Source organism: Larimichthys crocea, chromosome XIX (genome assembly GCF_000972845.2).
Source record: "Larimichthys crocea isolate SSNF chromosome XIX, L_crocea_2.0, whole genome shotgun sequence".
NCBI lineage: Eukaryota > Metazoa > Chordata > Actinopteri > Sciaenidae > Larimichthys > Larimichthys crocea.
In genome coordinates this window covers 9,862,795-9,875,067 of record NC_040029.1, presented here as the reverse complement: position 1 = coordinate 9,875,067, position 12,273 = coordinate 9,862,795, and the positions used below count along the sequence as shown (strand labels likewise).

Sequence of the window (12,273 nt, the reverse complement as noted above, 5' to 3'; positions counted from 1 at the left end):
ACCCCCAACAGCTACAGAAACTACATGATTCATCAATGAACAGATGAGAAATAAAAATTCTCTTTAAAACACCAAAGACATGAAATTTGGGACGGAGTAACCACAACAGCTACAAAGATTGGATGATTAATCGATTAGGCAATCAACAGCTAATTAAAATAGACTGTTTTTGTGGTTGATTGATTCTTTTTTAAGTAAAAATGGAAAACAATTTTAAAGTTTAAAGTTCATTATGTCATTTATGACAGTAAACTGAATATCTTTCAGATTTCTCCAAAATTTCCTCTTGGAAAAATTTGGGACGGAGTAACCACAACAGCTACAAAGATGAGATGATTAATCAACTAACCAGTCAACAAATAATTAAGATCAACGGTTCTGATGGTTGGTTTATAGTTTTTTTTTTGTAAAAATTGTGAAATTTGTGAGATTTTAAAGTTTCTTTTGTCATTTATGACGATAAACTCAGCGTCTTTCAGTTTAGGTGCCAGGGTTTGGGAAGGAGTGACCACAAACTGAACATCTTTGAGTTTCCTGCATCACCTCAGGGGCTGGGATGAACGATAACGGATTAACAGAGAAAATAATTGTCAGATTAATCAGCAATGATAATAATTAGAAGTTGCACCTCAAGCGGTCCAACCAATAAGTCATGGACGTCATCTTTTAGCTCCTCGGGCCTGAGTGAGCCGGTGAGATGACAGAGAAAAGTTTTTGCTTCATGATCAGCCCCTGAACGCATCACTGCTGTCACTGTGTGTGTTTTGTTGTTTGTGTTCTGGTGGCAGTGTGTGTGTGAAGATGCTTCATAACCAATCCAGTCCCTCGCAGTGTGAATACCACTGTGGCACACATGTTACATCCAACAAACACACACACACACACACACACTATAGTGTACACAGCAGAGCAGCTGACTGGCAGGAAAGCTGCAGACATTTGTCTCGCACTGACAGATTCAATCACCATGTTAAACACCACTGAGGTGAACATCTTCCAGCCTTGACTCACTCCGGCTCCGAGCGCGTTTGATATACGGCGCTGCCTGTGAATTTTCAGAACGACAATAAGGAGAGGGAGACTAAGTGAAAGAGTGGACAGAGCGCACAAATATCTGCTCACTACCCACTGACACCCACACGCACAATCAACTCCCCGAGAGGCATCGCTCGGATTCTTGGGCAGAATTTGCATCACAAATATCTTGGATGGGAGTGTATGCAGTGAGAATAAATAAAGCAGCGAGGGTGCCACTTTTTAAACCCCCCTCCCCATTCAGCCCGCCTGTCACACATCCATCCCTGCATCCATCCACTACTGTTTAATAGGCAGCATTCAGCGCCTTCCAGTCCAAGATCCACAGCCGGGAGGGGGGAGTGTGTGTGTGTGTGTGTGTGTGTGTGTGTGTTTGTTTCTCCAGCTCTGCCTGAGAACCACAAACCACCAGAGAGCCCGAGCCAAACCTCGACCTGTCCGTCCTTGGAGGAAGAAAAGGCGTCCTGGAAGCTCGCTGAGAGTTTCACCTCCTGAACATCAATCCACAAACTCTCCTGCGACCTCACTTCCTGCTTCCTACTTCCTTTTGCCAAAGATTGATTATATCAATTACGGAGGCAGACTCTGGCACCGTGAAGTGCTCACCGGCCCAAAAATATTACAGCACAAATAACTCGAGTGCATCTGATCTTACTCCAAAGGAGACATTACACCAAGCTGAACAGCAGACCACGTTATTGATCAGCCAACAAAAGTTCAGCATCAGAGCCTCTTAACAGTTATTTGCTTGGATGCAAAGGCGGTGAGACTTCTGTTACAAATATCCTCCAGGGGAGCCAAAAGGCAGGCAGACACATACATAAAAATATCATTAACTTCACTCCAAATTGACTATCGAGCACTGTGGACGCGTTACAAGTCTTTATAGGGATGTGTGCAGGAACATTAAAGTGATTTTCGTCCAGGGACTCACACCACAGGGGTCCCTCATGATGAAAGCGAGATGTTTTCCCACTGCCTGTGTAGCCCTGAGTAGATCTGCTACATCTAAATTATTCAAAAGACAGCAAGCGATGGAAAGAAAACTGTGCCACTGGTGCAGCCGAGCTCAATTCATATAAATCAACGCAAATAGCCTCGGTGCTCGGTCTGTATCAGCGTCCGCTTGGGGGAATTGAATTAAAACGACGGCGCATTCATTCATATTTAAGAGTGTGTGTGCGTGTGTGTGCGCAAACAGCAGATTCGCTGTTTTTTTGGAAACATTTGACGCCTGATTTCTCTTTTCCAAAAAGATTTATCGAGTCAGGCGCAGAGGCAAAGTGGATTCACGCGTTTGACGCGTAAATACGGTTGGAAAAGGAGTTTTACGCAGAGCTCGACACACACACACTTCACTGCAGGTGTGAGGATCGCGATCAACATCAGCGTGTTTGGATGTGAAGTTAAGTTTGCAGCAGTGACAGGTGTTGTGAAGAGTCGTGTCCAGTCCTCAAACAGTCGCACAGGTTGGGCTGATCTCTGTCAAAGTCGGACCCGACTGTTTGTTTGAGGAGGGGGAGACCCAGGACGCAAAGACAGACAGACGCGCATCCCACCCCCCAAAAAAAAAGCACTCACCTGACTGCGCCGCACTCGATCGGATCACCACCAAAGTGACGAGGACGCAAGCGGGGAACTTCATCTTCGGAGAAAAAGGGGCTGCTTGTCTTGTTAACTCCAGTAACTCACATGTCCAGTTCAGATATCCTGGTTTCTCACGCGCACACACGCAAAAATAAACAACCAAAAAAAATGAGAAAGGATGAAAAACCCAGCCGGACTCTTCTGGGCTTCTTGGACACACTGGCACAGTTTCCGTGCGCACCCGGAGCCCGCGCCGTGGAGAGCTTCTTTTACGCACAGCGCTTTGTTGTGTTTGTTTATCAGTTCCCACACCAGTGTTTAGGTCGGTTTCCACCGCGGATACTCTGAGCCATTTACTCCTCACACTGCCATAGCGCCGGTGGCTTGAGGGGGGAGGAGGAGGGAGGGAGGGAAGGAGGGAGGGAGGGGTGGAGTGTGTGTGGTGTGCTGGGATGGAAGGTTTGGGTGGTGGTGGTGGTGGTGGGGGTCCTGAACACGCCTCCTCGTCGTGACTGACACCTCCTCCAGCCTATTAAATCGCCTGTCCGACAGATTAGGAGCGTTTTGTCTTTTTTGGAAACCCGCCCCCCCTCACTGATCAGCTCTCCTGATTGGCTGCTCGTCTTCCTCGCTGCTGTCAGTACACCTGTCAGGAGACGGTTTGTTTTGGTTTCCCGCTCCGGTGCAGTGTGGAGTCCAAGCTGCTGTCACTGCAGACAACATGGAAATCCTATTTTTATGATCACATAATGATGTTCATTTAAAAGTCATATTCCATTAGTGGCTGCAATTAAAGAGCACTGTATTCATAATTGAAGAGATAAACTCCCATAATCTGAACATTAAAAACACAACAAACAAACATGAAGATAAACTATTCTAACATCTACAAATACAATGAGTTTTTAAACTTGCAGGAAAGTTTCCTGCCTGGCTGGCAGGGTCCGCCTCTGCAAACACCCTCACTGAAGGCACAGCCTATAAACTTTGATGATGCAAGTCAAACAGGGGGGTGCGGAGACGGGAAGGGCTCCGGCAGTATAACATTTTCAGGGCTGCTCATTTTACAAGCCAGCGTACCCGGTTCTGTGTGGACCGACGTGAAGAAATGAAACCGGCCGAGGACAAAAAGATCTTGATTTGTGATCCATGTAAGGAGAAAAACTCGGACATAAACCGGCTCCATTACCAAAAATGACTCCACAGCTTCAGGGCACGGGTGCAAAGAGGACCGGGCTGATCCCTCATGTGTCCCCGCAGACAGAGAGCCTCATTCAGCGTCCTCTGCTGCGCTCTAGGGGAATTCATGGAGAATTGCTCGAGCTGGAATCATAAAGCTCTGCGGGGGGATGAAATAACCTTTGGGCTTGTATTTATCACAAATGTTATCCTCATAACAAAAGGGATTCAGTCCAGGGGCCTCATGATTACTTTAAGCCTTCTTATCATCATTTGTGAGCTGAGGTGAGGGACTGTGGAGAAATAATTTTGGGGGGTTTCAGAAAAGCGAAAGATAAAGGGATGGTAGTGAAAAATAAAAGTCAAACTTGTTTGTTTGAGTCTGTTTTTATTTTATTCTTTCTCCACGAGATTTTCTGCTTTCACAGGAAAATAATCCTGTCACGATTTTGGCACCTGGTGCCTCTGCGAAAAGGATTGCTCCATTAAAGGTCCAGTGTGTAAGATTGATGGGTCTCTATTTACAAAACTCACACAGAATAAATGAATAACTCTGTTTCCATACGTGTATAATCACCTGAAAATAATAATCTTCATGTTTTTGTGACCTTAGAATGAGACTTTTTTATCAACAGACACTGTGGCTCCTCTTCTGTGGAGTCAAACTAAAAACTGACTCTAGACTTTCAGTTTATTATCGTTTCTCCTTCATGCTCGGAAGGAGAGGGTGAAAGAAGATGTTTGTAATCTCTCAATAATTTGCATACAGACCCTAAAAATCAGCATTGTGCGCTTTTGTTTCTGCAGACAAGTAAACCAATGCGTGTTTAAAAGGCTCTTTGGTATGTACAGAAAATAAACCAACAAACAGATCTATGAACCTGAGGGAAATATCGTAGACTGTCTGTCGGTCTGCACACATTAGAAGAGATACATGAAAGCGTTTATTTGAGCTGTGGGATTAGTCTCACACACAGCGGCCTCACTGGGTGGCAGCACAGCGCAGAGCAGCCTGGAGAATACTAATGAACGTCACTCTGCTCCTGTACGGGGGAGAGAAAATCTGCAGATAAAACATTCAATTAGTGAGCTGCATGAGATTCTGCACTGATACGAGTGTGACATGAAAATGGGAATTGTGTCTTTGTGCTCCCTGTGTGAGCTTTGATTGGACGGTTACACAGCAGTCCAAGTAATCTATTACAGAAACTACAGAAACTTCAGTCATGGGCATTGAATTAAACTTAGAATGAGCCTAATGATGTGTTATCCTGCAGTGGTAGTGTAAATTAGAGCAAACATTAATATGTTTTCCTAAATTGAAAGGCCTGTACCAGCTTTAATATTCCACATGGGACATTTGGTGTGACACTTTTACTACTTCCCCTTACTTCTGCAGCGTGCTTTGACATTTGCATGTGTTCATTAAGACTGGCCGACTAATTTTGGGCTCTGACTTTGTTTTGTCCCCTGTGAGCGGCTCCACGCTGGGATCAGATGACAGGCAGAGAGTCTATGATTAGGGCTGCGGTTTGAGGGGAAGGAGGCTGCCACCCACCGTGGAAGGTCAAGGGGCTTTTTTACGCACACTTCTCGTTGACCAGCTGCTTTCTGTTCATGTCTAACGTTGTGGTGTAGTTCCTGAATCAGTCTGCTTTGCCGTTGAGGACTGAAGTATGTGCAGCTGATCTCCAGGGAGCAGCACGGTGCGTGAAAACGTCTTGGAGTTCTCGGCATGGCTCTGGAGAGCGCGTCGCTCCTGAAAGCAGGGCTCGTGTTGTGGATGGCAGGTGAGTTTCAAACCCTGGAGTTCTTGTAAGCAGCTGAAACTTGAATTAGTCTGATCTATTGTTGAGGGGAGATGATTTTTGGATATAATGTGGGGTTCATGTTTGTGCATGTGTGTGCATAAAGGACTTAAAACATATGTGTGCATTGTTTTGTATCTTTTTATTGTTTGTTGTTTAAATTGTATTATATATTTTTATAAATTCATTCATCCACTTCAATATTACAAAGTAAAAATGAAAGTCTGAGGCAAGGTCAGACATGTAGGAAGTATTCAGGTTGTTTACGTGAGTAAAAATACAAATATCACAGCTAAAAGTTCTGCGTCCACTTTCACTTGAGTAGAATATTTGAATATTAAGACAGAAATGTGACTGTAAGTTCAATGTGACTGTCATATTGTTATTTATTCCAGGTGAATCTGTTGTAGTTGTATCTAATTATGTGTTTTTTATACTGTCGGCTTGTTAAATCTGTAATAATTCACCATAAATCATGAGATGAACATGTGTTGTATGTTCAACAGGTTACAAGCATCAAATTTAGCTGAAAGCACTTTATAACATTAATGTCAATCATTCTTACGAGGCATTATTATATGTGTGTGTGTGTGCTTATTTAATAACAACATAGAGACTAACATGAATCCACGCAGGGACCGTACACTCTCCTCTCTTCACAGGCTTTTGAAAATCCACCGGGCTTTTACTTTCACCCCGACATCAATGGGAGAATGTGAAAATGAGGCTCTCCTGCTGAGCAGCACAGCAGCTGACTAAACATGAGCGACATCTGAGCGAGATGGATCATGTCATTTTCATGAGCATCAATGTTTCAAAAATCCATAACTACCGAGAGTCCGAGAATGACAAGTGGAATCCACGATTCCAGCGAGGCTGATGGATGTTTCCTCTGCTCAAAACACGGGAAAGCTTGATGGCAGTCAGTCAACAGAGAGCTGCAGCATCTGTCACGGTTTGTCTTGATTTTCCTGGAAAAAGGAATGTGAATGCAACGCTGGTGAGCAGCCAAGTTGGAAGGCATCTTTGAAAGCTTGAATGTCAGATTTCCCTGTGAGCAGCTGCCAGCAAGCAGACAGGTGAAGCATCCTTACAATCCCGTGGGTGATAAACAAGCTAATAGATGCTTCAATCTTTGCAAAATTACCATTTCCATGCTGTGTTGCTGCTCGTTTGACGCCTTTCACCTCGCTTCTTTGGGGTTTTTTATTGAAGCGGCACCAGCGATGGGGTCCTGGCCATTTTTCACATTCTTCTTTCAGTGGCATCTCTTTTTGGAAATCCCCGTGTCAACACATTCAGTCTTCCTTTGAGTGTTTCGGAGCCTCGAGAGCCAGCTGAGACAGAGCAAACATAATGGGCACACAGTCGGCCCTTATCAGGCCGGCGCAGACCGAGAGATCCGCCATGTTTCTCCATCGTAACAACAACCTGTTCGTTCCACGCGGGCCTTCTCCGCCAGCTTAAGCTCCCTCTCCTGCTGCACTGTTCAGTGGTGTTACATTCAGCCTGGAGTCCTGCGGGACGGCGCGGCCTGCCTCCACGTTAAGAGGCTGTTTACACACATCTCTGAAGTAAACAAATGGGATTGGGACTCTGGCTGCAAATTAAAATCTTTTCTCAGTGAAAGTAACAGCCTAATAGGGAAGAAAATGGTCCGATAGGAATAACATTTGCCGGGACATGACCTTATTTATTGTATAAACATATTCCTAATTATCAGGAACTGAGCACAGCAGATAACCTCTTTGCTGCTTTGTAAAGTCTTTTGTATCTTTACAATGATGCAAAGTTTTGCTCCCCACTCGCTGAAATTAATTTGTCTCTCCTCCTCCTCAGCCCAAGTCTTTCCAACAGCGTCTGGCTGCAACAGAGGTTACTACGAAAGGGCGATCAATGATTTCTGCTTGGCCAAGTTCAAACTAGACATGGGAGGACTGGACCGAGGCCTGTACTGCAGCTGGACGGACACAATGGAGTGAGTTCACCTGGTGTGTCGTGAAAAAAGAGTCTGACCATTTGTGGCACAAGGATAGTTTTGGAGTTTTGGTTCTGTACTTTGAAGGAGATCTCAATGAACAGCCTTCTAATCAACACAGACAAGCTGAAGCCAGAAATACAGAATATTATCAGCTGGCGCCCAAACCGTTGATAAATGAGCCAGTGAAAGCATGAATGAATCAGCTGATGCCAGCGAGCGCTCGGCTTGAACTAATGCGTCTTTGGATTCTTATTCAGAACATGTAAATATAGACCGGGCGTCCATGTTGCACTGCAAAGTCTAGTAAAAGGTGAAATATTAATAAAGAAATGGCTAAATCATTTGTTCAGAGTGGAAACAGAATCTTTGAACTTTCGCCTTGTAGCATTTCCAAGGCGACGGCTGAAAAACTTCCTATTTGCTCCATGACGAGATGATCAGCACTTTACAAAACGGGTTAATTCCACTGACGGTATAATAGCGAACGCGTGACGTCACCCACAGGTTTCTGAAGAGACTCCTGGTTGCTCAAATAAGCCACCTGTGACCACATCCACCTGTCAGTCAAAGCGTCCACGCTCTTAATCCTGCATAACTTTAAGCCTTAATATAATGTGAACAGGTGAGTTGTATATAAATTCACCCTCAGTACAGTTGTCATGAACGGGGAAATTAGCTACAGAGACCAAAACTGTTTTTTGTACCAGGCTGTAAACATGTTTATTTCTGCTGTGAAACATGGGGACTTATGGAGACTGACTCACTTCTGGAGCCAGCCTCAAGTGGACGTTAGAGGAACTGCAGTACGGAGGTTGAGCACAAGTTAATGTTAATGTAGCTGATGGATTATAATACACTATTAATGGACTGAAAAACTTTTATAATTGGATGAAGAAGCAGGTGGGAGTGCATACTGTTCGTCTTTCGTCGGTTAACATCTTAGCTCAGTGTTTTAAATGCCTGACAGAGCATCAAATATAGTTTTTGCCCATTCTTCCCATCAGTCCGGTTATTTCTGGAGTAACGATGTTGTTCACTTTAACTTCTGCTGCCCACAATATGTTGCTCTAATAAGACATCTTCAACCTGCCTTCAAGGCTGCTCACCAACTCCAGTCTGTGTTTCCACTCACCACCACAACACTCGGTCACGACCTTTTACTGTATCTGTCGCACATTATTTTGTGTGTGTGTTACACGGTGTCTCCGAGCAGTCCTGGCAGTCAGAGGATGAGTCAGACAGGAGGCTGAGCAGAGCTGAGGGGCCCACAGGAGAAGCTACTGTCAAAACTGTGATTTCCCTCCTGGCTCGCTGTCCTCTCTTGGTCCAGCACATAATTGGTGGTGGTGCTCTTTGTGTGTGTGTGTGTGTGTGTGTGTGTGTGTGTGTGTGTGTGATTCGTGCTGTTGTAACCCATCAGAAAAGATTTGTACAGGCATATAGAGGGTTCACAGTTGCGTCATGAAACTCCTAGCAACAATACTTGACGCCTGCGCTGAGTTCCCCTGTAGAGTTGCCTATGTAACAAATAAATAGACAGAAAGTTCGAAACACTCGTATCAGCCTCTGACTTTGAAAACTAAAGTCTATACGTTGGATTTGTTTCAGAGTAACAAAATGGGCTCAAAGGCTGGATAACATTTTGCTCTTGGTAGTTGCTGCAAGAAGCCCAGCTCAGCTCGTCAGTCACAGTTTCTTCCTCCATCAACGTCCTCTTGGTGCTCTTAGCCTCTGCTGAGCCTGGCTATATTACCTGCTGGGCCAGCTCCTGTTCTGGCATGACACCAGCATTCCCCCTCACCGCCGGGCCTGCAAACCTCCAACTCCCAGTGGTTCAAATCTTCTTCTCTAGCAATGTAAACACCAGTTCCCAAACAGCCTCTCCAATCCGTGGAGTGCTTTGTTTTTGTAAATACATTTTTCCAACATATAATTTGTCCACTTTGTCATTCAGGTGAGATCCAAACATAACATACAGAGTGATGAATGACATCCAGCAGCAACACAGATCAGTTCCAAGTTCGTCAGAGTACAAACCACACCGTGTGCCAAGCGGACGAGTGGAAGAAAAAAATGATTATTTATGAAACTGAGCAGGCTCTGTCCTTGAAAGTGAAACTAAATGAATCCCAAAGTAGTTTCACGGCATAGTTATAAGAATAAAGATGTTTTATTCATTGAAGTAATTATTTATGAGCGGGTTAAATGAGGCTAATTATGATTAAAAATTAAGAGTTTGTTTCCTGCTGTTGCATTTCCTTGAAAAAACACCAGACTTAGATGATACAACAGCTTGTAATGAGACTCAAACACGCAGCAGGAACGAGTCCCAGCTTCATGTGGAAGAGTTTTTGTTATTCGGTTATTTTCACCAGCTGCTTCCCCACCAGTGTTCACATCCATCGATCTCTTCTCTCACCCCGCTCTGTGCACTCTGCTTATTCTGCTGATCATGTACTTCCTCCTCCACAAGACAATAAACAATCCCTGTGGGTTCACCTTAAAGACGACTGAGGAGACGATGCTTTGTGAAATAATGATAAGAGTTATTCTTTATTAGCTCTCCGGTGACTTTTTGTTGTCTGCTACGAGATGCAATGTGATTCATCGGGAGGGTCAGTCTATCGTGGTGGATGTATTTCCTAGAATAATGAACATGAACTTCTGTTGACGGATTTGACTTCCAGCACTCACGTTTGTATTAACAAGCCAGTGAGAATCCCTGAACCCGGACCTTGAACCTTTCCCCACTTCCAAATCTTAATCATGTCCACGAGCATGAGTCTTAATCCAAAACTATCATTAACTCTAACCCCCTACTTTTAAACGTAATCCTGATCCGAGTTCTTACAGCTGCAACGCCAGCTCCTCAAACGGCTCCTGAAGGTGATAGATGGCTTTAAAGTGGGGCGAAAATCCTCCAGCACTCTGAACAAACTGAACCACACGTACATATAATACCAGCACAAGTCGTGGGCAGTAAATCATACACAGCATATGCAATAAAACATCCTTATTCTGCTCTGTATTATAATTTATAAAACAGATTATCCCACTGGCACCAGAGACCACCCCACACTGTGTTCATTTTATTATTAAGTGGGTCTTTTATTTGGGTCTAACTCTGGAGTCAATTTGCCTTTAACAGCTGAAATCATGTTCAAATGAGGCTTTTTCTCTAATAAATATGTGTTTAACTCATCGTGAACTTATAATCAAATCAAGTGGGGGAACACGGGGAGCTCAATCACAGCCCACAGCTCGCTTTCTTTTGTGCATGCCAGAGAGAGCTCTTAGAAATGTTTGTGTGATTGATGCAGCCGTCATTTGAGAATTGCGGGAACCTCGTGTTGGAATAAAATAGAATAAAGGAAAATTTCACAAGGTTTTTCCTTCCGAGGGGCTTTCTGACCACCTGCCCACTCGGCCTGTAGCTTTACAGTTGAACACGGACGCCACCCGGAACAGAATCCGCCCCGGTATGGACGAGGGCGCTACCCTGTTGGTATGCATCTCCATTTCCTCTGCCCTCTACCACCTAACAGATATATTTAGCTCTGTTAAGCCCACTGGTAATTCTAGACAGTCCAACCAACAGGAATCCTTGCTCCGCTCCCCACTCTGAAAGGACGTTTCAAAGACATGACAATCAATCTGAAGAGTGTATAAGCAGAAATCTGTAACTGGAACAAAGTGATTACTTTAAGCACATCTTGGAAATATGGCTTCATTGACACTCAATGTAAGGATTCACTTCAGGAGGTCTGACTGTGTGTTGTTGCCCTCTGCAGGATCTACGAGGGACTGACAAACTGCACCTACCAGGTGGCCTTGAGGATGGACTGCTTCTGGCCGAATCAGATAGTCGACCGCTTCTTCATGAACATCCACCGGATCTACTTCCACGACTGTGCTGTGACCGGACGCCTCCTCCAAGAACCGCCGAACAGCATCCTCGCCCCGTTCATCGGCGTGCCTGTGCTGGTCACCCTGATCATGACTGCCCTGGTGGTGTGGAGGAGTAAACGCACAGAGGGAGTTTTGTAGAGACTTGTACATACATAAGGACTCAGAGCATGGGATTATACTGTTTGTCTTCAGATTGTGTTATATGAATATGAGTGTATGGACGGTGCAGTGAAACATGTCTCATGAAAGCTTGTCTGCAGCTGGTTGACCTAGAGTAATATGTAATAAATGCTGTATTTGGTATAAAAATAGAAGTTATCTGAGCGGAGAACATCACCAATCTGAGAGTGTCAAAGTGTTTGAGATTCAGGGGATTTGGAGGCCGTGCATGTTAATTACCATCTGTTCTCCTGGCCCTAAACAATCTGCGAACACATAAATAACAGGAGAGCGGACGTCACTGAGGGAGACACCGACGACTTCTGGTGGAGATGTGAAGAAAGAGAGCAAAGGAGAGCAGGCAGAAAGATGATTGAGGACAAAGAGGTCAGGGTCTTTATTATCTTCATGTCCTCTGCAGAGTGACATACATTTTTAAGAGGTAAACAAATGTTACATGGTGCAGTTCACGACTCTGGAAGGAAGTGGAGCTCGCTCACTAGTCCATCACTTTGTGACAGGGCTCCATCTAGTGGTCACTCCCGAGGTCAGTGTTCATGGGTTAAAGTTTGATTGCGTCATGTTCGGAGCAACAATAGATTTGTACACCTTGAT

General features: G+C 44.6%; 2 protein-coding genes across 4 annotated transcripts in view; one reads left to right on the top strand and one right to left on the bottom strand.

Annotated features, from left to right (window-relative positions):
• LOC104929362 (receptor tyrosine-protein kinase erbB-4) overlaps positions 1-2,990 on the bottom strand; it is a 220,877-nt gene extending 217,887 nt beyond the window's left edge. For all 3 annotated transcript variants that reach the window (XM_027291409.1, XM_027291411.1, XM_027291410.1), the window contains exon 1: positions 2,617-2,990. In XM_027291409.1, the coding sequence (XP_027147210.1) occupies positions 2,617-2,680 (64 nt within the window). In that variant the 5' untranslated portion in view covers positions 2,681-2,990. The remainder of the gene's footprint in view (positions 1-2,616) is intronic.
• A 2,316-nt stretch (positions 2,991-5,306) lies between these two features.
• LOC104928316 (receptor activity-modifying protein 1) lies at positions 5,307-11,660 on the top strand. Its single transcript, XM_010742574.3, has 3 exons — positions 5,307-5,591; positions 7,449-7,587; positions 11,382-11,660. Exons 1-3 carry the CDS (start codon positions 5,537-5,539, stop codon positions 11,635-11,637), a joined length of 450 nt encoding a protein of 149 aa, XP_010740876.1. The 5' UTR covers positions 5,307-5,536; the 3' UTR covers positions 11,638-11,660.
• The last annotated feature ends 613 nt before the right edge of the window (positions 11,661-12,273 follow it).

Coding starts and splice junctions, on each gene's coding strand:
- LOC104928316 (XM_010742574.3), top strand. CDS start 5,537: ATGGCTCTGGAGAGCGCGTCGCTCCTGAAAGCAGGGCTCGTGTTGTGG. Junction 5,592..7,448: donor GCTCGTGTTGTGGATGGCAG/GTGAGTTTCAAA, acceptor CCTCCTCCTCAG/CCCAAGTCTTTCCAACAGCG. Junction 7,588..11,381: donor AGCTGGACGGACACAATGGA/GTGAGTTCACCT, acceptor TGCCCTCTGCAG/GATCTACGAGGGACTGACAA.